The sequence below is a fragment of the Thunnus thynnus genome, chromosome 19 (genome assembly GCF_963924715.1).
Source record: "Thunnus thynnus chromosome 19, fThuThy2.1, whole genome shotgun sequence".
Taxonomy (NCBI): Eukaryota; Metazoa; Chordata; class Actinopteri; order Scombriformes; family Scombridae; genus Thunnus; species Thunnus thynnus.
In genome coordinates, this window is record NC_089535.1 from 25568821 (window position 1) to 25589316 (window position 20496).

At 40.4% G+C, this 20496-nt stretch overlaps 1 protein-coding gene across 1 annotated transcript; it reads left to right on the forward strand.

Moving 5' to 3' along the window:
• Nucleotides 1-50: 50 nt before the first annotated feature.
• On the forward strand, nt 51-19959 carry LOC137171044 (cilia- and flagella-associated protein 44). Its single transcript, XM_067574770.1, has 35 exons — nt 51-220; nt 363-479; nt 1206-1356; nt 1772-1934; nt 2252-2354; nt 2448-2664; nt 3049-3163; nt 3410-3574; nt 3978-4133; nt 4234-4281; nt 4973-5072; nt 5165-5259; nt 5363-5572; nt 6256-6366; nt 6485-6637; nt 6889-7101; nt 7340-7482; nt 7908-8187; nt 9635-9690; nt 9961-10123; nt 11439-11569; nt 12000-12211; nt 12283-12427; nt 12643-12820; nt 13362-13603; nt 13713-13962; nt 14168-14368; nt 15449-15644; nt 15728-15850; nt 16878-17008; nt 17115-17231; nt 17361-17562; nt 17915-18075; nt 18297-18431; nt 19555-19959. The coding sequence occupies exons 2-35, from the start codon at nt 401-403 to the stop codon at nt 19837-19839; spliced, it is 5430 nt and encodes a 1809-aa protein (XP_067430871.1). The 5' UTR covers nt 51-220; nt 363-400; the 3' UTR covers nt 19840-19959.
• Nucleotides 19960-20496: the final 537 nt, after the last annotated feature.

Here is a 20496-nt window from a genome sequence, read left to right on the forward strand (position 1 = left end):
CATCATTATAATTATTCAATTTACCTCAGATTTACTGTCTTTCTGACCCCAAGTTAAAGCAAGTGAAAAGATCAGGACAACTGTAATGAACCATAGACTATAATGAACACAGCAAGCTTGGGGTCGATGACTACATTAACCAGCAGGCTTTGCAGCGGGATGACTTTCCTTGTTGCCTGGCAACGCTCCCAAACTTAAACAGCTACCATTCATTTAGAAGGTAATAATAAATATCAGTCAAAGTTAACGTAAAATCTTGATACGGAACAACTGAAAATCTAATTACCAACGTTGTATTTTGCCATTAACAAAGTCAGTTTGCTCAAGTTGGAAATATACATTCGAATATGTTTATTTTACAGATAAAAATCCAAAGGAAGCAGATGATTTAACAGCAGAAATGTCTGAAGAAAACACAGCTAATAGTGTTGGTGACCAAGCTGAGATCACAAAGACAGCTTCCCGGGAAAACACTGCAGGTAGAGGACATAATAATACTATCACTAATAGCTGAAGAGACCATGTCAACAGGAGGCATTTGAAATAATCAATAGTGAAGCAGTTGAAGTGACAGTCGAAATACGATTAAAGCTACTGAAAGAAGTTGAAACGGCAGCTAAAATGACAGTTTAAATGAAGTGACACAGACTCAGTTGAAGTATTTAAACATTTAAAACACTGAGATATCAGTTTGAGTGAATTGTTTAAATGGACCTTGAGTTAAGATTATTTTCTATAAAACTACTATTCAAAAGTTCAAGAATGAACTTTCACCCTCATATTCCATAACAACTGAATATCTGTATACTGAACTTTAACTATACCTCTGTGGTGCAGCAGTGAAGATGAAGCAGATGATGCCATAGTATAAAAACATTTTTCTGTGGACTAGAGTTTGAAAATTGAATATTAACTTTTACCCCAAATTGTTCAAAGAAAAATTGTTTCTGAAAGTCTTTACTTGATCAGTATTTTAATATTTATTACACTGATGTGTTCAAACTATTTATTCATTAAGTCTCACATGACCTGATGTTTTTGATTGTGTTGATCACAACCCAGACTTCAAAATATATATATATATATATATTGTAAATAAGTATAAGAAAAGCAATTTGCCTGTCTTATATTGGCTGTTTTTGAGTTAAGTCATTGGCAGTGGGTTGAGTAATGAAAGCTGCTGTCTATTGTTTCCGCCCTCACAGGATGTGATAGTGAAAACTCACTGACGCAGCAGGAGGATGAGGAGGGATCCAGGCGGCTCCCTGCAGACATGTACTACAAGTATGAGGAGCTTCACTCCAGACCGTCCATCACACCTGACTCTGAAATCCCAGAGAACCTCCTGCACCTCTCGTATCCTTCTTTGAAAAATTGTTTCATGAAAAATACTGCACACCACAGTTCTTATTCAGCAAATCGAGGCAAATAAACATCTGTAACATCTGGACAATCAGCACAATTTTTGTTCCTTGAGCTGCAAGTTCAGAGAAATGTATGCTGTTAGTAGTGAAAATAAAGCCTGTAGGAGAGGACTTTTTAGCCTTTCATTACGAAAATGGACCCTGTTCTGATCTGATTCAAGAGTTTAGGTCTTATTTTCGCTATTTTCTTTGTAGAGGACATAGTTTTTACTCCTGTTTGTCTGTTTTTTAGTTGTTATTATTATTATTATGTAGGAATTTTGGTAACATGATAAAGTAATCTAAAGTAAATTTTGTGTAAAGCTATAGTGAATCTGATCTTGAGCCTTAATTCATCCTGCATCAAGTCACACCTTTGGCTATGACAGCGGGCGCAGGGCGAACCTGCAGCTGCTGGATGACAGAACTCTGATCTTTATAGCAGGTAACCTGCTCGTCCTTCTGGATGTTTCCACCAAGGAGCAGAGATACCTCCGCTCCTGCAGTGGAGGAGGAATCGGCTCCATCACGGTAAGAAGGCTGGAAAACTATGTGAGATGTAACTGAGGAGAACAAACTGAGGCTCCAGTCAGTGTGTGACTGACAGCATGAAACACTGATGCAAGAGAGGAATAAATAAAAACACACTTTATATCACGGATAACCATTATTTACACCATGCTGTGGTGTTTTTAACTTGTTGGTTTTATTTTTCATTGGTTTCTTTGCAGATTGATGTTTAAAAAAGCTGTATTAGAATCATCACACAATAACTATTAGACTTATCCTTCTATCTTTCTGTGTGTGTGTTTGTGTGTGTGTGTGTGTGTGTGTGTGTGTGTGTAAAGGCACACCCCAGCAGGCAGTACTTCGTTGTCGCAGAGAAGGGAAACCAACCCAACATCATAATCTATGAATATCCATCGTTACGACCGTACCGCATCCTGAGAGGTAAATGGGACAAAGATGCTTTTTTTTTTTTTGTCAAGTTTTATTTCTCTGTCTTGTCTCAGTGATGATCATGTTTAACCTGCATGTCTGTAGGCGGTACAGAACGGGCGTACAGCTTTGTGGATTTTAACCGTGATGGGAGTCTGCTGGCCAGCGTTGGCAGCGCACCCGACTACATGCTGACGCTGTGGGACTGGAGGCAGGAGGAGGTGATGCTGAGCTGCAAGGCCATTTCTCAGGAGGTCTACCGAGTCAGCTTCTCCCCGTACAACCCAGAACTACTCACATCATCAGGATCTGCACATATCAAGTAAAGTTCATTATGAATCCTCCCCTGTTTTAAGACTGCTGTGATTATTGTTAGGCCCACATCTGCATTCAATTCAGATTTGTTCCGTATTGGAAGTGTTATGACTTTTTTCATGACTTATGCATAAAAGTGACTCGGGCACTTATTCAGACATGAGACAATTGCCACCACATTTATGTAATGAGGTGCATGTCTAAAAGTGGCTACTTTTGAGGTCTTTGGGACTCATTTGAGAGGCTTCCTCAGTTTCAGTACCAAAACATCTTCAAAAGACAACCTCCAATTACTTCAGACATCAGAAGTTGAATTATCACTAACATTGAGATTGAATATGTTAATTTTTTCATATAAGGTGAAAATACCTTCTTTCCTTCACTCTACAAGGTTCTGGAAAATGGCCAGCACCTTCACAGGTCTCAAACTGCAAGGACTTATAGGACATTTTGGGAAAACTGCAGCGACTGATATTGAAGGCTACGTGGAACTACCTGATGGAAAGGTTTGTGCCCTGCTGTTCTGATAGGCTGGTTTGTATGAAAATCAGGGAAATCTGGAAATGCTTTGAAGAAGACTAGAGAGGAATCTACAGCCATGCTAGCAGCTCTGTGAGGTCGTACTTATTTTTTATGAGAACTGCTGTTTGAACGGTCAACAATCATCTTTCAATCTCAAAAATATGTTGTGATTAAAAAAATCATCTCTTTGAGTCAATAGAGCTAACTGTTACTTTGTCTTTTGCTGTCAGGTGGTGTCTGGCTCAGACTGGGGTAACTTGCTGCTGTGGGATGGAAACGCCATCAAGGTGGAGATCTGCCGTAAGGGGGGGCGGAGCTGCCACACGGGGACCGTCCAGCCGTTTGCTCTGGAGGATGGACAGCTGATGACGTTCGGCTTTGACGGAGTGGTCAGGGTAAGATAAATGCAGTCACATGACCTTGCTTCACTGTTAGAACACGTCTGTCAAAGTTTTTCTTATAAATGATTATTTGACTGCTGAAACACCTGTAACTCTATAGTTACAGATACATATATATTAAATTAGTCATATTTCCTCAAATATATTTACAGTAAAGCTCTTTGTGTTAGTGATGTATATGATGAGAGTTGATGAGTATGATGAGAGACAACAGTTTCCAATCTGAAAACATTCTGTATACAAATTAAATCTTTTATTTTAGCTTTTCAAAGGGATAATTTGCCCCTCTTGGCTTCCCTACTAAGAATAATTGAGCAGGGGTGATTATCCTCATGGAGCATGTGTGTAATCTGTATTTTTTGATGAGTTTTTTTGTAACTCCTCTCTGTCCCTGCAGGGCTGGGACTTCGAGAGCATTGACACTGCTGACAGTAACAGCGATAGCAGCAAGTTTGAGCTGGAGCCCATGAATGAGATGGTGATCGGACACAACGTCCGCCTCTCCTCTGTAGTGAAGAGCTCCACGCCTGACTCCTTTCTCTGGTTTGCTAAGGTCAGAGAGCAAGAGGTCAAAGGTCACTAATTAAAACCTTGATCTGGCCTCATCTCGATCAAAAATCCAATCCTGATCTCTTTGCTGTGTGGTCTTGCAGGATTCCAGCGGAGCCATTTGGAAACTGGACCTTTCATTCACCTACACGGTGAGTTTCCTCCATTGTCACCTGGGTTTTTATAGAAGTGTTATGTGTATGTTATGTATGATTTTTTTTCATTAAAAATGTCCAGCTTTGGTGTCCCTGTTAACACTTCAATCTTCCTCTAGAATACTTAATGGTATAATCTATGACTGATGTACAGCAAACTCTCTGCTAAACCTTCTTTTACAAAGGAGGTTCATAGAAATATAAATAAAGTATTTGGTCATTCTCAAATATTACAGAAAATCCAGTTGAAAATCAGTTTTAAGTGATATGCACCTAAAAAGTCAGGGTATTTTTCTGTACAAACAAAAAAAAAGACAAGTCTTACATGTATAGAACTTTCTGCATGCCACTGTACTATAGATGCAAGCTGCCTTCTGGCCACGCACTTTCCTTCCAGTGTCTTCTGTACTAAACAAAATTGTGCATAAAGCACAATAGAAAACAGGGCTGGATGATAAACTTAATTATTTGAATAAGCAATGTAATTGACCTAAATCTACTCAGAAAGTGAATTTTCAATCGACAAATTCTCCAATTTTATACATAATTCAACTGCCAATTACATCTAATCAGAAAGTCATCAGTAATCAAGTTTAGAATCTATATCATCAGATGTAATAAATTGTTGTAATTAACACAGTGTGCTCATCCAGTGTAATCACAGTTTTTGTATCATCTGTGTGAACAGACTCCTGATCCAGAATGCCTGTTTTGCTTCCACGCCGGAGCGATCCAGGGCCTGGACGTGTCGAGGAAAAGCCACATGATGGCCACGACTGCTCTGGACCGTGAGCGACACACATTTCCACACCTACACACACACATGCTTGCAAACACACTGACACAGACACTATTACAGCGTCTGTTCCTTGCTCTCCAGGTTCAGTCAAAGTCTTTGACTTCCTGGCAAAAAGAGAACTGACCACCAGCCGCTTCAATCAGGGTGGAACTGCACTCAGCTGGGCCCCAACTTTGGTAAGTGTGTTCATATGAAAATCACAGACCCACTTGAATCATGCTCCTACATACAGTATAATGTGTGTTGACATTAAAACCGACCCCTGATGTTTGTCTTCAGGTGAACCAGAGTGGAGGATTACTGGTGACAGGCTTTGAGGATGGGGTGGTCCGCTTACTGGAACTGTATGATCCTCAGAGACTGCATGTTGTCACCGGGCGCAGCCCCAAGGGAGATGCCAAGCTGCGCCTCAAACAGGCCTTCAAACCCCATAATGCTCCTGTAACTGCTGTCGCATATGAGCGAAATGGAGACATCTTAGCCACAGGGGTAAGAGGTTTTCCAGGAAAACTTTGAAGTCTTTCAGAGGAATGAGTGTCTTTAACTTAAAGGAGTACTTTGGTGTTTTAGCATTGCACATCTATTACATTGTTGGACTCATGATGGACATTTAAAAAAAGGATCAAAATCAACGCAGCAGAATCAGAGATATCATCTTTTTTATTCCATGCATTGTTCTTCTTGGTACATACATTACCCACAATGCAACTCAACTGCCGACAGTTTGGGCGGATGTGTTAAGCTAGTAGCTAATGTAGCCTCAAGCTGCTAGGCTCAGTCAGTGATGATGGCTACAGAGGTCTGCTAACCTCACTTCCTTACTCCACAACACCAGATTCGTCTTCAGCCCCAAATGACTGCAATTTATCAGATTTCAAAAAGCTTTACACAACTTTTTTCACATATGCATCAGTACTCCCCAAACACCTGTAAACAGATTTTGATGTGTAAAATTGGTGGAGTTCCCCTTTAAGTTGTGTTGCAGTTAATTTCAGTAGTAAATAGCATAATACCGGAAACCAGTTTTCCACAGTTGGGGGTTAGTATGAGGACTTTCAAAGGTAAAAGAACAGAAACAATTGAAGAATAACACTTATGTCAGTTCAGTTATTTTCTTCATTTTGTTAATTGTCTCACCTTTCTGACCTCTCACCCCTCCTTTCCATGCTCAGAGCTCAGACTGCACTGTGTTCTTTTTCACTGTTGGGGAAAAATACAACCCCATCGGCTTTGTCCGCGTTCCCGGGCCGGTGCAGGCACTGGAATGGTCACCTCATTCCCACGTAAGTCTGGTGTCTGTCCATCTCTGCTGTCAGAAAGGGAAAAGCTCATTATAATTTACCCAAATATCTGTGATGGAAAGTTAATGTTTTAATCGATTTCTTCTACATTTTTACCCAGAATGAAAACAGGCTGCTCATCCTGTGTCAGAGTGGTCACGTGGTCGAGGTGCAGAGCCCTGATCCAGAGGCCCAGACGCCGACCAAAACCTTCCAGCTGCCTGAGCTGTCCAGCAGATGCTTCCGGTTCAGGAGCATCAAGTCTCGAATCAAGGTCTGAGCTTGGCCAGATGGTCTGTTTCTTGGGTTTTCATTGAATACATCAGTTTTTATGCCCACATTACATTATTCTTTCCTCCATTTCCGGCTGCATGATTTTAGTGGAAATAACTTCTAGGATGAGACATTGATCTGGAAGCTCAACATTCCAGTTCAGCCATAAGTAGTTTCATTTTGTTCACCCCAGTGATTCCTTCATTTCAGTTTCATGAGTCTTTTTTTTGTGCATTTGTGTGTGTGTGTCAGAGAGAGGAGGAAATCGCAAGACGTCAAGCCATAAAGGAGAAGAGGGAGAAAGAGAGAGAAAAGCGGTTGAAAGAGTCGAAGCAGCCAGACTTAGAACTAGAAGAAGAAGAAGAGGAAGAAGAGGAAGAGTTGCCTGCTATTTACATCCCTGACCCTCCAAGTCCTCTCTACTGTGGCTTCTACTCACAATCTGGACAGTTCTGGCTCTCCATGGTACACACACAGAAACACATACGTATATATTTCTTGTCAACATGCAATTTATATCTCAACAATCAGCAGACAATAGCAATTTAGGAGCTTTAAGGAAATTACATGCAACCAATCAGCTGAAATCAACTGAATCAGTCAACTTAAACATCAATAATGAAGATATATTAGTTAAGGTATAGCAACTAATTAAATTACAATACTTCATCAAAGATTAATTTTTCTCTTTTCTCTCCTTCAGGGAGGCTTTGATTCAGGTTTCTTGTATCACTGCAAGTTCTCTGAGCGGCAGGATGAGGATCCAGTCCAGCGGCAGGATGAGCCCTTTGACTTCCTGCCTGTCCAAAACGCAGACAACAACCCCATCCGCTCCATCACCTTCAGGTAAGGAATTGGGAGGAATTTGATTTGAACGTTGAAAAGTGGGCGCGTCATAATGAATCATAGCTCTGTGCTGCTAAAAGTTGACCAGGGATGTGATGTAAAGGGGCTAAAAAGGCATTTTTCATTTCACTTCAACTTTGAATAAGCTCAGGTCTGCCTCTCTCTCAACTTGTTTTGGAATCTGTCCCCTAGTGGCCAAAACATTTAATGCAGCTTCAAATGTGTCAGGAGTCACAATAGCTAAACTGTTTTAAAAAATCAATATAACATAAAAAAATTCACTCTGGCAGAAAAAGTTTGAAATAAGGCAAATCAAGGAACATTTTAGAAGGTAAACACGACAGCCTCCTTATGTAACACTATAACCTGTATAAGGTGGAGGTTGAAGTGTCCTACCTGGTGTGCTGTTTTTTGGTGTTTCATAGCTCCAACAGGCAGCTGCTGCTCTGTGGCATGCACTCAGGGTCCATCAGGGTTTACCCTCTGCAGCCCAGCGACCACAACCTCACCTCCATGCAGGCCTACTGGGAACTGAGTGTCCACGACAATCACTATGGACACCTGCGGTACATCCGCTGTAGCCATGACGACCACTTTGTGCTTACAGCGGGAGACGATGGAAACATCTTCTCCTTCAGCCTGCTTCCTCCAGAGGAGCTACAGAAAGGCCTGCAGAGAAAGAGGGCCAAGGTTCCTTCACCCAGGGTCAGTCGACATTTTACCTTTTCTTACCTTTTCCATTTTACATCCATATTTGTTTGTGCATTTAAGCAGGAAATATGGCAACAAGACCAACAGTCAACATCCACACTAGTGGCTGTAATTAGGCATTGCAGTGCTTTGAGTTAAATGCAAACATCAGAATGCTAACATGCTCACAATAAATGCTGATGTGTAACAAGCATAATGTTTTATTCATTCCATTTTTCAATGTTCACTTTGGAAAAACATGTCAAATGAATAATGTAAAGTTTACTATGTTCACCATCTTAGTTTAACATGTTAGCATGCTAAAATTTGCTGATTAACACTAAACATAACATAGCTCTAAAGCTGATGTCATTGACATGAATGTTATTCATTTTTCAGGTATTTGGAAGTACTATATTAGACAAATTGAAATTTTGAATTGACGATGGTGCCAGTTGAAAAGTTAAGGGATCAAGTTTTTATAATTCACCCTGAAGAGGACATTAGTGTCTGGACCAAATGTCATAGCAATATATCTTATAGTTATTGAGACATTTCACTAAATGTCAACTTCATGGTGGTACTAGAGGAAATGTCAGAAATGTCATTAGGAAACATTGTCAGGGGCGCCATGAATTTTTGTAAAAGATTTAGTGCCAATCCATCTAGTAGATGTTGAGATATTTCACTGGATAAGTGGAAACTTTGACCTGGTGGTAATGGCAGATGAAGAATCAGGATCAGAAATCATCCCCTGAGAACAATGAATATGCAAAATTTCATGACAATGCATCTATTCGTAGTTGTGGATACATTTCCATCTGGTCTTAAGTGTTGGACCATCGGCCTTTGCCATCCCTAGAGCCACGTCTTTAGCTTGGCTGAAAACATCACATAACTGTTTACACCAGGTTCTGGATGTACCTTGAATCCCTTTCCATGGGAGAGATATCTCTCCTCTTGTGCCCTTACTGAGTTTGTTTTATGAACCTTTTCTGACTTATCTAAATTAAAGCTCTAGGGTTAAAGGATGTTGCATGTTGAACAGATTGTAAAGCCCTCAGAGGGAAAAATTTGGGGTTTTTGGGCTCTATTAATAAAACTGACAATGACAACGGCAACATGTCACACTCAGTGAGGTTTTTCTCTTAAGAATAAACAGCCTATAAAATATTTTTTTAAACTCTTTCATTATCCTCACACAGCAGAGAAGACATTGAGTGTTTTGAGTGAAATTTTTGTCATGTTTTTGTTTTGTATATTTTCCTGATATTTAGCTTTTCATCCTGATGAAAACTGAATTTAAAAGGCGTCTAACTGTGCAGTTCAGGTGTCAGTTAAGTGTTAAATGGTGTCATGTAAAAGAAGAGCCTGTAAAGCAAACTGTTTATGGAGGGTTACAAATATATGCTTGTAAATGAATATCAATGAAAAGTTATCATTTTGTTTATTATTCTAACAGGTGGGTCTTGAGAATGAGGCGTTGGCTCAGGACATTGAGGACCCAGCAGCCTACAGGTGAGAGAGAATAACCTAATAACTTATTAGGGATATATTTTGTCCTTCTCTTTGTCTCTGACACTTTTTTCATCTCTCTGTTTATAATATTATTTGTACTGCAGATAACTATACTGTTTGTATTTTCTTTTTCATTATTTATATTTATGGATTTTCTTCAATTATGTAGCTCTAAAGCACATCTGAGGATGTACATGCTGTTCTTGGTGACTATGAAGGTTTGACGTACTATGAATTTCTAACCCTCGCTCCCACTCTGACTCTCTCCAGCATCGAGACGGCTAAGCAGAAGCTAGAGAAGGACCGTCTGCGTCGTGAGGTCGACCTGAAGATTTCAGCGAAGCGAAAAAAGCTGGTTGAGCTCCAGAAGAAATTTAAACATCTGCTCAACGACAACCAGAGTCTGCCAGAGCATGTTCGCCTCAAACCTGCGGTACACACACACACACACACAGCTGGGTTTTACCTGTCATCTGGTCTGACAATTCATGTGGTTTATTATCTATTTATCTATTATCTGATTTAGTTTTGGAATAAAATTAAAAGACGCACCTGAAATGTGACTAGAATCAGAAATACCACTATTGTTCTGTTCAATGGACAAAAATAGTTTTTTGAGGTCATCAGCTGGGAAGTTGTGTGAGTATGTAAGTTTTATAGTTATAGTCCATTTCCAGTGTGTGGGTGTACCTCCCATTTTTAATAATAATCCAGTAGAATATGTCAGTTTTTCTCATTTTTTTCTGCCATTCATGTGTTAACTAATCACTGACCTTAATTGCTAATTAAAACTGCGTCATGTTCAATAATTCACATGTTCTCACTGTTCTGGTTATAATTTGATGATCAGCCATAGTCACAACCACTACATATTCATGTAATAATTGTAGTCATCAGCCTTTTTGTGTTTTATAGTTTGGTATTATAGTTTTAAAGCAAATGTGCTGTAATATTTCTATAATATCTTGTAATCTGCAGAGAGAGTGATATGTTTTCCCCACAAGGTGGCACCTAATACCTTCTGTTTAGTGAGCTGTAGCCAGACCAATGCCTGCCACTGCAGTGTTGCTTTCTCATTTATGGATTATAAGATTTCTGTTTCAGTTATTATCATTTGTGAAATTTCTGCTAGTATTATTAGTTGTTAAATTTGGTGATTTTATAAATATTCTATAAATTAAACAATTTTCCTAGTGGAGATATTATTACAGTTTGACTAAAAAGTATTGTTAATTTACATTCTAACTTACACATTTCCATTTTTTGTGTCGTTTCTAGATCACACACACACACACACACACACACACACACACACTCGCTGATCCTTACACTACCTTTGAATATCTTAAAAGGAATACCTGACTCCCATGTCCTGACCAACAGCCCACAGAGACTGTCACACTATCCTAACCAGCTACCTACTTGAACCTATTTTAAATCACATTTGAATCCAGACAACTGGGGGTCTTAACTAAACCTTAAAGATGTAGTTCATAAGTTTCCATACATATTTAAAGTAGGAAGTTTGTTAATAAAAAAAGCTTCTTATGGAGATAGACACGCAAGAGATAAAAATTAGTGTGCTGGTGTGGATTGATACATTTGTTCTGTCAGATGGACAAATGATGGGACATCTAAACTCTCAAGAACCCCTTCTTAAGATGCTGTTGATGTGTAAAGAATGAATGTAAGTCAATGCAGTGTCCTCAGTTCTGTATGTGTGTGTGTGTGTGTGTGTGTGTGTGTAGGAGCTGCAGCTGGACCAACGTTTCAATGAACAGGCAGAGAAGGTGAAGGCCCAGCGGGTGAGAGAGGTCAGAAAGCAACTGGGCTGGGAGATGGAGCGCTGCTGCATAGCACTCAAAAAACTACAGGACTGGTACTGACTCAACACAAACACACACACACACAAAACACAGTTCCATATTTATGCTGTCCCAAAAAGAATCTAATGGCCCTGCTTTGGACATGTTCACTTTTTTGAAACCTTTAATAACCCTGTATTCCTGATACTTAATGTAAGACAGGAAAGACACCTTACAATACAATTTGAAACATGCAGACTAGCACATTGCTCTCATGATTTTAGTTTTTCTTATAATAATACCTCCCAAGACCCAACATGTGGAGTCTGCTAGAACTGATCCACCATGTAAAAATGACTTATATGAAACATATGAATCAATGTTGTACCTGGCATCTGAAGAGGTTTTGATTTAATTTTGATTTCTCTCCTGTTGCTATAAAGTCAGGACATAAAGACAACCTGCAACTGGAGTGAAAACCACCGCTCATGTGTTTATCTTCAGGTTCAAGGACTCTTTGGAGTCCAAAGTGATCACTGTGGTCGCCATCTGTACCAACCACAGAGTCTCCAGCTACCGTCTGCCGGCGCTCACTGAGCCTTCAGCCTGGCTCAGACAGCAGAGCAGACCTGGCCGGCCCGATGAAGATGGAGCAGCTACACAAGAGCGCAGAAGGTCCAGAGCTGAGCCTGCAAAAGACAGCGGCGAATTAGAAGGTGAGAGGGTGTCTGTGGGTTTGTTTCACCTGTAAAACATCCTTAACATATCATTTATGTGTGTTCGCCAGACGACAAGGTGCTGCGTCCCCTGATGGCTCGTCCAGCGGGGATAAAGCTGGGAGATCGGCAGGTCGAGAGGCTCCGAAAAGCTGCAGAGAAAGCTGAACAAGCTCGAGCCAAGATAGAGAAGAGGCAGCAGGAATGGGAACAACTGTGAGTGTTACATCCAAAAACATCCCCTCAGCCCTCTGTGCTCAAGTTAGATTCATGTGGCACTCTTTGTTTTATGTTCACAGTGCTTCCTGTGTTCTGTATTCTCCTAAAAATCTCTAAAAAAAAATGCAGTGTCAGATTAACCCACTAGGAGGCTCTGGGGCTAAAATGGTGAGATGTTGGTGCAAAACTGTGATGGATTATTGGTGTCTCAGGTACGCAGAGAAGCCAAAGGAAAACTGCGAGGATCCTCAGGATGTGCAGGCCATCTGTGAAGCCAAAGAGAACATCGGAGACTTAAAACTGAAGTCAGCTAAAGACTTCACAGTGCCAAAACACCTGAGGATGAACACTGAGAGGAAGATAGCAGAGATGATAGCCCTGGAGGAAAAAGTACGCACAATCACACACACACACACATATGCTAATTCACATCTTACTTCATTCCCAGCATTAACTTCCTTCAGGCTAGTTTTTTTCTTACTTCCTGTGTTCAGTAAAACTGATGTATTTGGACTCTTAAGTGTCTCATAAAAACAACTTAATGGTCTTTGGTACGGATGATTAATAATGAAATATAATTATGCTGGATAGTGTGTTCACTTTAAACATTCTGTATATAAAATACACATAAAGTTAAATGAGGTGAGATTTTGTGATGATATTACTCCATTTCATCATCTTAAATATCCTCTTAGAGAGGAGCTGCAACTGAGAGGAGTAGAGGGGAAGAGAAGTCTCCATTACTTGATTAATCACTGTTTTAGTCATTTATCAAGCAAACATTTAAATTATTCTCTGGTTCCAACTTTTCAGTAAAGATCTGCTGTTTTTCTCTGTTTTATATCACTATAAACTGAATATCTTCAATAACGGAAAGAGCTTTAATTACAGACAAAGCAGATTCCTTTAATGATTCCCTCCATCCCATCAGATCCGTGAGAGGCAGACTGAGATGAATGGTCGGATCATGACGTTGCGGGATTCCAAGGTTCGCCTGGTGTCTCAGTTGCATGCTCAGGCTCAGCAGCTGCAGAAGGTCCAGCAGCATCTTGCGGACCATCTCCATTCCCCTCCACCCACTCTGCCCACTATTCTCCCAGAGGAAACCCCAGAGAAGAGGCTGCGGTACAGCCGCGCTACCCTGGAGCGATACCGGGTTCTGAGGGAACAGAGGTACAGGATCCAAGACTCTGACCAGAGTAGACAAAAAAAGTTTTCAGATGTCGAAATGATTCTTTAGATTTTCAAGAATCAGTAAATCTTTTTTTTTTTTTTCAAATAGGCGTCCCACAGTGGAGCAGGAGGAGCAGGAGGGAGCTGCGGGTTTATTGGAGCAGCTGGAGAAAGAGATGGAAGGAGAGGAAGAAGAGGAGGAGAGAGGAGAGGAAGGGACACCCTGCCTGTCAACTTCATCTGTAACCACAGAAGAAGAGGAAGTGGAGGAAGGAGTAGATCTGAGCGAGCTGGAGGAGGAGCTTCTAATGGAGAAGGAGATCAAACTGCTGTACATGCAGGACTCTCTACTGGAGGAGGTCTGTTCATTTTTCATTTAAAAAAAACATTTTTTGAATACAAATGTATTAAATCAAATAAAACACAGCTTTTTTCATTATTTTTTAGAAGAGAGGGTCCATTAAAATACACAAAATATCTTCCGGAGTCTACTGAACATCTCAGGCTGATGATGTACTGTATAACATTATGATATAATCTGTGGATGTGTTTGTTAACCACCAGATGGAGAGTTCGATGTGTCAGTTTGATGCGAAGCTCCTGCTGCGTCACCAGAAGCTGCATCTGGACTGGCAGCTGAAGCTGGCTGACCTCCGTCAGCTGATGCTCTACCAGGAGCTGCTGCTCCTTAAGGAGGTCGACAGGAGGGAGGAAATCCTGCAGGAGAAGCTGAACGCTCGCATGAAGGAGGAGAACAGCATCACGGTGGGAGGGATTCTTTGTTCCTGTGGATGGTCTTTTCATTTCAACATGTACTTTAGCAATCTGTTTAAAGGTTAGCAGTCTGTTTAAAAGGCCCTACTGGTGCTTTTTCTTTTTAATTGCATACTTTACAATATTGCTGACCACAGTATTTTAGATTTTTCCATTTATTTTCCTACCTCCCAGGCAACCTCCATTAATGTCTGTGCAGAATAAAAATCACCTTTTAGAAATGTAATAAGAATTTAAAGCCTCAGACTTTGGCGCCCCCCAGTATTGGTATTTTAGGGACAGACATCAATGCACGCAGCTAAAAGAAACCCACAGTCATTCAGTCAAAATCACTTTTTAAAGCTGCTATAATCACATAAATATTCTACACATTTTGGCTTTAATAACTATTGTTACTGCCTACTAATGTAGTGCAGATTACTCCAGTCAGTCTAATGCTAATAACAAAAGAAACAGAGCTGTTCACTGGAGCATCATGACTGAGTGGGTAACACTGTCTAAGGCTGTTGGTTTGAAACCACAGACCCTACACCTACCTTATTTACTCATAACTACTCACGTTATGTAAGTGAAGTTGGGGGAAATTTGTATGTTCATATTTAGACTGAAAACAGCACCATGTTAAAAAAAAACTCAAGTGGAGTTTGTGTGAGCATGTTGCTTCAGGCACCAGTGACAAGATGAAATACAAATCAGGAAGTCCAATCTGAGTAACAGATCCATGAATTTGAAGGCTCAGCAGACACCAAAACACTGCAGAGCAGTTTATAATACTATGAGGTGTTTTACAACTTTGAGTGCATTTGTATGTATTTGATTGTCCAGTGTAGTGTGTTGCCAGATGACATTGCATTGCACCGGTTCAACTTTTTTGTAGCGTGATCCAGTGTTTTGTTTTGTCAGTCTGGACACGACCACATCAAAACTAAAGCTTTTCTGTAACAGATGTTAGTGGGCCCTGTTATTTTTAGACTAAATGATCTAAGTAACTTATAAAATTAGATTTTCAAGTTGACACGGACAGTGTTGTTGTTGTTACATCCTCTCCTCTCTTTTTGTCTTTCCTGACAGTCTAAGCTGGAGGAGTATAATGAACAGCTGGAACTGAAGCGCAGAGACATAGCCAAGGTGCACGAGAGAGAGAAGGCTCTGGCTGCAGCCTTCCAGGCCTCGCTGGGTGAAGACAACAAGTTTGAAGAGTTTCTGACCAAAGTCTTCAAGAAGAGGATCAAACGTGTCAAAAAGAAGGAGCAGACGGAAAATGAAGGTGAGCAGAAGAAACTCAGTGTGATTGTGTGAAGCTGTGTCAGTTTATTGTGTGTCCTTTATAATCCAAATGTGTGTTCGCAGAAGAGGAGGAGGACAGTGATGAAGACTCAGATGAAGACGATGACTGGGATGATGATGATGATGATTACGAAAGCGACATGGAGGAGGGAGGAGTTCCTCTGGATGACAGCGTTTGCCCTCCAGGTCAGTACTGTGGTGGATGAAGTACTCCTTTACTTAAAGTGCTGCTGTTGTCACAGGTCAGTATTTCAGAGTATTTGTTACCAGGTCACAAAGTAATATAATTCCACAAAAAAAGCACAATAATGATTATATATTTATTTTATTTGTGTAGTAATTACCTAAATTGTGCTGCATTTTTCCTCATTTCTCTGTTCCACAACAACAAGATACAGATATTGAGCTGAAGCAGGTCATCCATATGTGAGGTAATCAGTCTGTCATCACCAATTTATCGGCTCAATCTGTACATGTGTTTCTATTAGAGGTCTTCAGATCTGAACCCAATCCTTAATAGACCCATTGAAAACTTACCTGAACTTGATGTGCATAATCTTATCTTCACACAAACAAAAAGGAAACCAAAGGCAGTCAGACCTGGTGAGGAAAGAACCCATCAAAAATGTGGTTGAGCCAAACAGATGCAAATAATAAAGTACATATCAATGCAGTGACCTTACTTCTTTTTTTTAGGTTTTCAAACCTGTAGTTCTTTTGCTCTGGTTTGAATCAGTGGAAGAGTTGGAAAATGTGTTGCGTTTTCCACTCGGGAAAAAAAATTCAAGCAAACCAAAATGCATCACTAAAAGTCACGTGAGAACATTCACTCTGTCAGATGGTTATTTTTGCGTATTCGAATCCCAGTATGCAAAGTAAACCTGGCTACAAGAGCCGTTTAGCTTTAACTTGATTCAGGTTAGAAAGATGCAGAAACATGTACAAGATGGACAGATTTATGAAGAAAAACATCATTTAGCAAACACGTCGGTTTATCCCAAATATGACAAAGCCCATCTTTGTCTTTAGTTAAAATTCTACACAGTGACTTTAAAAATGAGCTGCGACATCTTTTTTGCAGTTACTAGTTTGGTTGTGGCAGGTGCTTGTCACAATTGAGAGCTGTTGTGTTTTGAACATGAAGCATTTTGTGGTGCAATTTTTTGACGTTCCAAGTTCAGCAATAAAATATGTGAGTGTGCATATGTCTCAGGCTGTGACCCACAGTTGTTTGAGAACACGCTGCAGCTGCGTGAGCGACGGCTGGACCTGGAGGAGCTGCTGGTGGAGGAGAAGAAGAGCGCTGATGCTCTGGAGAAGGAGTGTGATACCCTCATCAAGAAGGTCAAACTCTGCTTTTCATTTCTCTGCCGTGTTTCTGTTATTATTACGTGCTCTTTTTTTTTCACTCACACCTTTTGAAGCTTTTTTTTTTGGCTTGGTTCTGCAGGAGAAAACGGTGAAAAGCAGTCGGAAGGCAGCAGAGGGCGACTTGGAGTTAGTCAACAGGGAGAAACAGCAGAAACTTAACGAACTGGATATGGTGATTCCTTTCAGACTGCACCAGGTAAACAGACAAAAATAGTAATGAAGGAATTCAAAGTAAAACATCCAGTTTGAGATATCTTTTTCAAATTTAAGTTTTGTCTTTTCCAGTTTGCTCAGTCCACTGTCTCTCTCCCCTCTTGACTACCAGATCGAGTTTGTCGTTAACGGTTCAGTGCCGTCCGACCTGACCCCGACGCTGGTGCTGAACAGGATGGAGCTGAGCCGGCTGCAGGAGCGTGTGATGGAGCTGCAGGCGGAGAAGACTCAGCAGAAAGATCTGTCCTGTCAGGCCCGCCAGCAGCACGTCAGGCTCGTCCACGACCGCAAGGAAATGAATGTTGAGATACAAGGTGAGACACAAACAGAACAACATCTGTGCCTAGAGCTCGGAGCGGAGGAGCTTGTGAAACATCTGATGATGAGTAAACATACAACATATAAAATCTTAAAATTCGGATGCTACGTAAATGCATTCAAGTCAAAGAAAAGACACAAACAGATGAAAATAAATCCAGATTTGCTTTAGGCAAAGACATGTCCGCTGGAGTCAAAAATATTTCAACACCAGGTTACGCCAAAAAGTGTAAGAACAAAATTAACTTGCTGGTTGCTGTTGATAGTACCAAAAACTGACATTGTTCGATTCAATTATATGTTTACTGATGAGTGTGTTGGTGTGTGTCTATATGTGTGTTGGTGTAGTGTTGGAGAACCAGTGCAACCAGCTGATGATGATGAAGTTTGGGAGGCTGGTGGATCTGGAGGCTCTGCAGACGCTGTCGGGGAACAGGACACTGGAGGAGCTCAAGCAGGAAAAACTCCTCCAAGAAGCAGCAAATGCCAAGGAAATCAAACAGTGGGATGTACGCTGACCTCTGTGTGTGTGTGTGTGTCAGTTTTGGTGTGCATATGAGTGTGCACTTTGGCAAATGTGCGATATCTATATATCTGTTTTATTTTAATCTAATCATCTTTAAACACAAAATGTCATTAAAATAACTTAGATTGTAATTAGTTTATTGAGATTTGTCTTGATTTGTGTGTATGTATGTGTGTGTGTGTGTGTCTTATGTGTGATATTCAGGCAAAGGTAGAAGAAGAGCATCAGGCTCTGATGGAGGTGACCAAGTGTAACACGGAGTGTCTCCTCAGCTTGACGATGCTCTTTGATGAGAAGAGTGAACTGGAGCATAAACTCAACGCCAGGCAGAAGAAAATTGTAGGTCTATGCATTACATTTACTTAATATGTAATATACCCGTGATTATCCAAAACTGGGATTTATGTACTGTTAATATATGCAAGTGTATGATTATGTTTGTTGAAAAAACACTGATTCAGATGAGCAGCAGGCCACAACCTTCCACAATAACTCTGCCATCTCTGTTGTGATACTAATAGAATACAACAATAGATTTTTTTGGCCATTAGGGGATAGAAGAATTCCAAAACAAAATAACACACAGCTCTGACATATCTCCATACAGTGATACAGTCATTTAATCCATCACTAATGTAACAGAACCAGGAGCCTACAGCCATGCTAGCTGCTCTTTGAGCTAAATGCTAACATCAGCATGTTAATACTCACAATGACAATGTTAACAATGTTCATCATCTTAGTTAGTGACTGATGGGAATGCAGTTTTACGGATATTTGGTCAACTTTGGTAACTTTTACCTGATGATGGCACTAGATGGAAAGGTCAGGGGATTCAAGTTATTACAATTCATCCTCTGGGGACCATGAATTTGGGCACCAAATATCATGGTAATCCATCCAAGAATTGTCAAAATATTTCACTAGCACCAAAAATGTCAACCTCAGGGTAGCACTAGAGGAAAGAGTAAGTAAGTCACTAGAATACATTTTCTGGGAAATCAAAAATGTGTGTACAAAATGTTGTACCAATCCATCAAGTAGATGTTGAGAATTAGTGAAAAGTCAGGGGATCAGAGGAGACATTGAGTATCTGTACAAAATGTCATGACAATTCATCTGGTAGTTACAGAGATGTTTTAGTCTGGACCAAAACGGTGGACTAATAGACTGACATTCCCATCTAGAGCCACTAGCATGTCTATAAACATTGAATTGTGGAGTGTTAAGAATTTCAGCTTTTATGAAATTAATATGTTCCATGTAGTGGTAGAAATATTTTGTCAGTTTGATTTATATGTATAAATATATTTTTGGCATTTTTTGACCTCTGTCAGCCAGATCAGGTGACAAAGTCCTGGGTTGGATTCACACTTAGTATGTCATGCCAGCTCATTTGCCTGCTTTCTTCTATTTTTGTGTGCATAACTGCCTTATCATATATCTGTTTATGTGTATCCAGGGCAGACAGTTGCAGGATTTCAGCAGGCGTGCAGACCAGGAGGAGATCTGGAGGCTTCAGGAGTTTGTGAAAACACAATCCCATCAGATCGAGGCTCTCAGCAGAGAGATTGACCTGCTGTCCCGTAAAGGAGGTCACGTCCTGCCAACCAGCCAGCCTCCACTCCCCCCACTCGCCCCTCTGTCCACCCCACAGACCACACCCACACCGTCAAACCAGGACCAGGGGCGTCTGTCCAAACAGCTTAAAGCACAGAAGTCATCCAGCGGACAGGGAGCTAATTAACTGAGGACAGAGGCCAGAAAAAACACATTTGGTTGCTGTATATTGGGAGAACTCTGCTCACTAATATCACTTTCTTTAGAATTATTGATATTGTTAAGATTAAAATAATCTGAATTTAAAGTCTTAAATGATGATGGTGTTTGATTTTGTCATTACTGATATTTGTGTCCTGTTGGAGTATGAAACCATTTGATGTTATTGACCCCATGACCTTTCCTCTAGCATTAGTTTCAGCTCAGTGATAATAGTTTCAAACTTATATTGAAAACCAAGAGGCAACACATGTAAGGATAGTAAAAGTAAAGTAATGTGATCTCTTTTATTGATTTTAGTTAAAGAAAGCCTCAAGAAAACTCTAGACTCAGATCCTAATAACTTCACAGTGATCTACACACACACACACACACACACACACACACACACACACACACACACACACACACACACACAGCTAGCAAGAGGAAAAATTAGAAGTGTAGAATTCTGTAATTTTGAATCAGGAAACAAAAAGGAGCTTTATACACAACAACACTACGTAGTGTGTGTACATGCATAGAGGGGAGGAGGCAATTAGTATCAGGTTAGCACAAGCTTCATGAGTAGTGACAAAACAAAAAGAAAAGATAAAAATGAGATGATATCTAAATTCCAAACAGC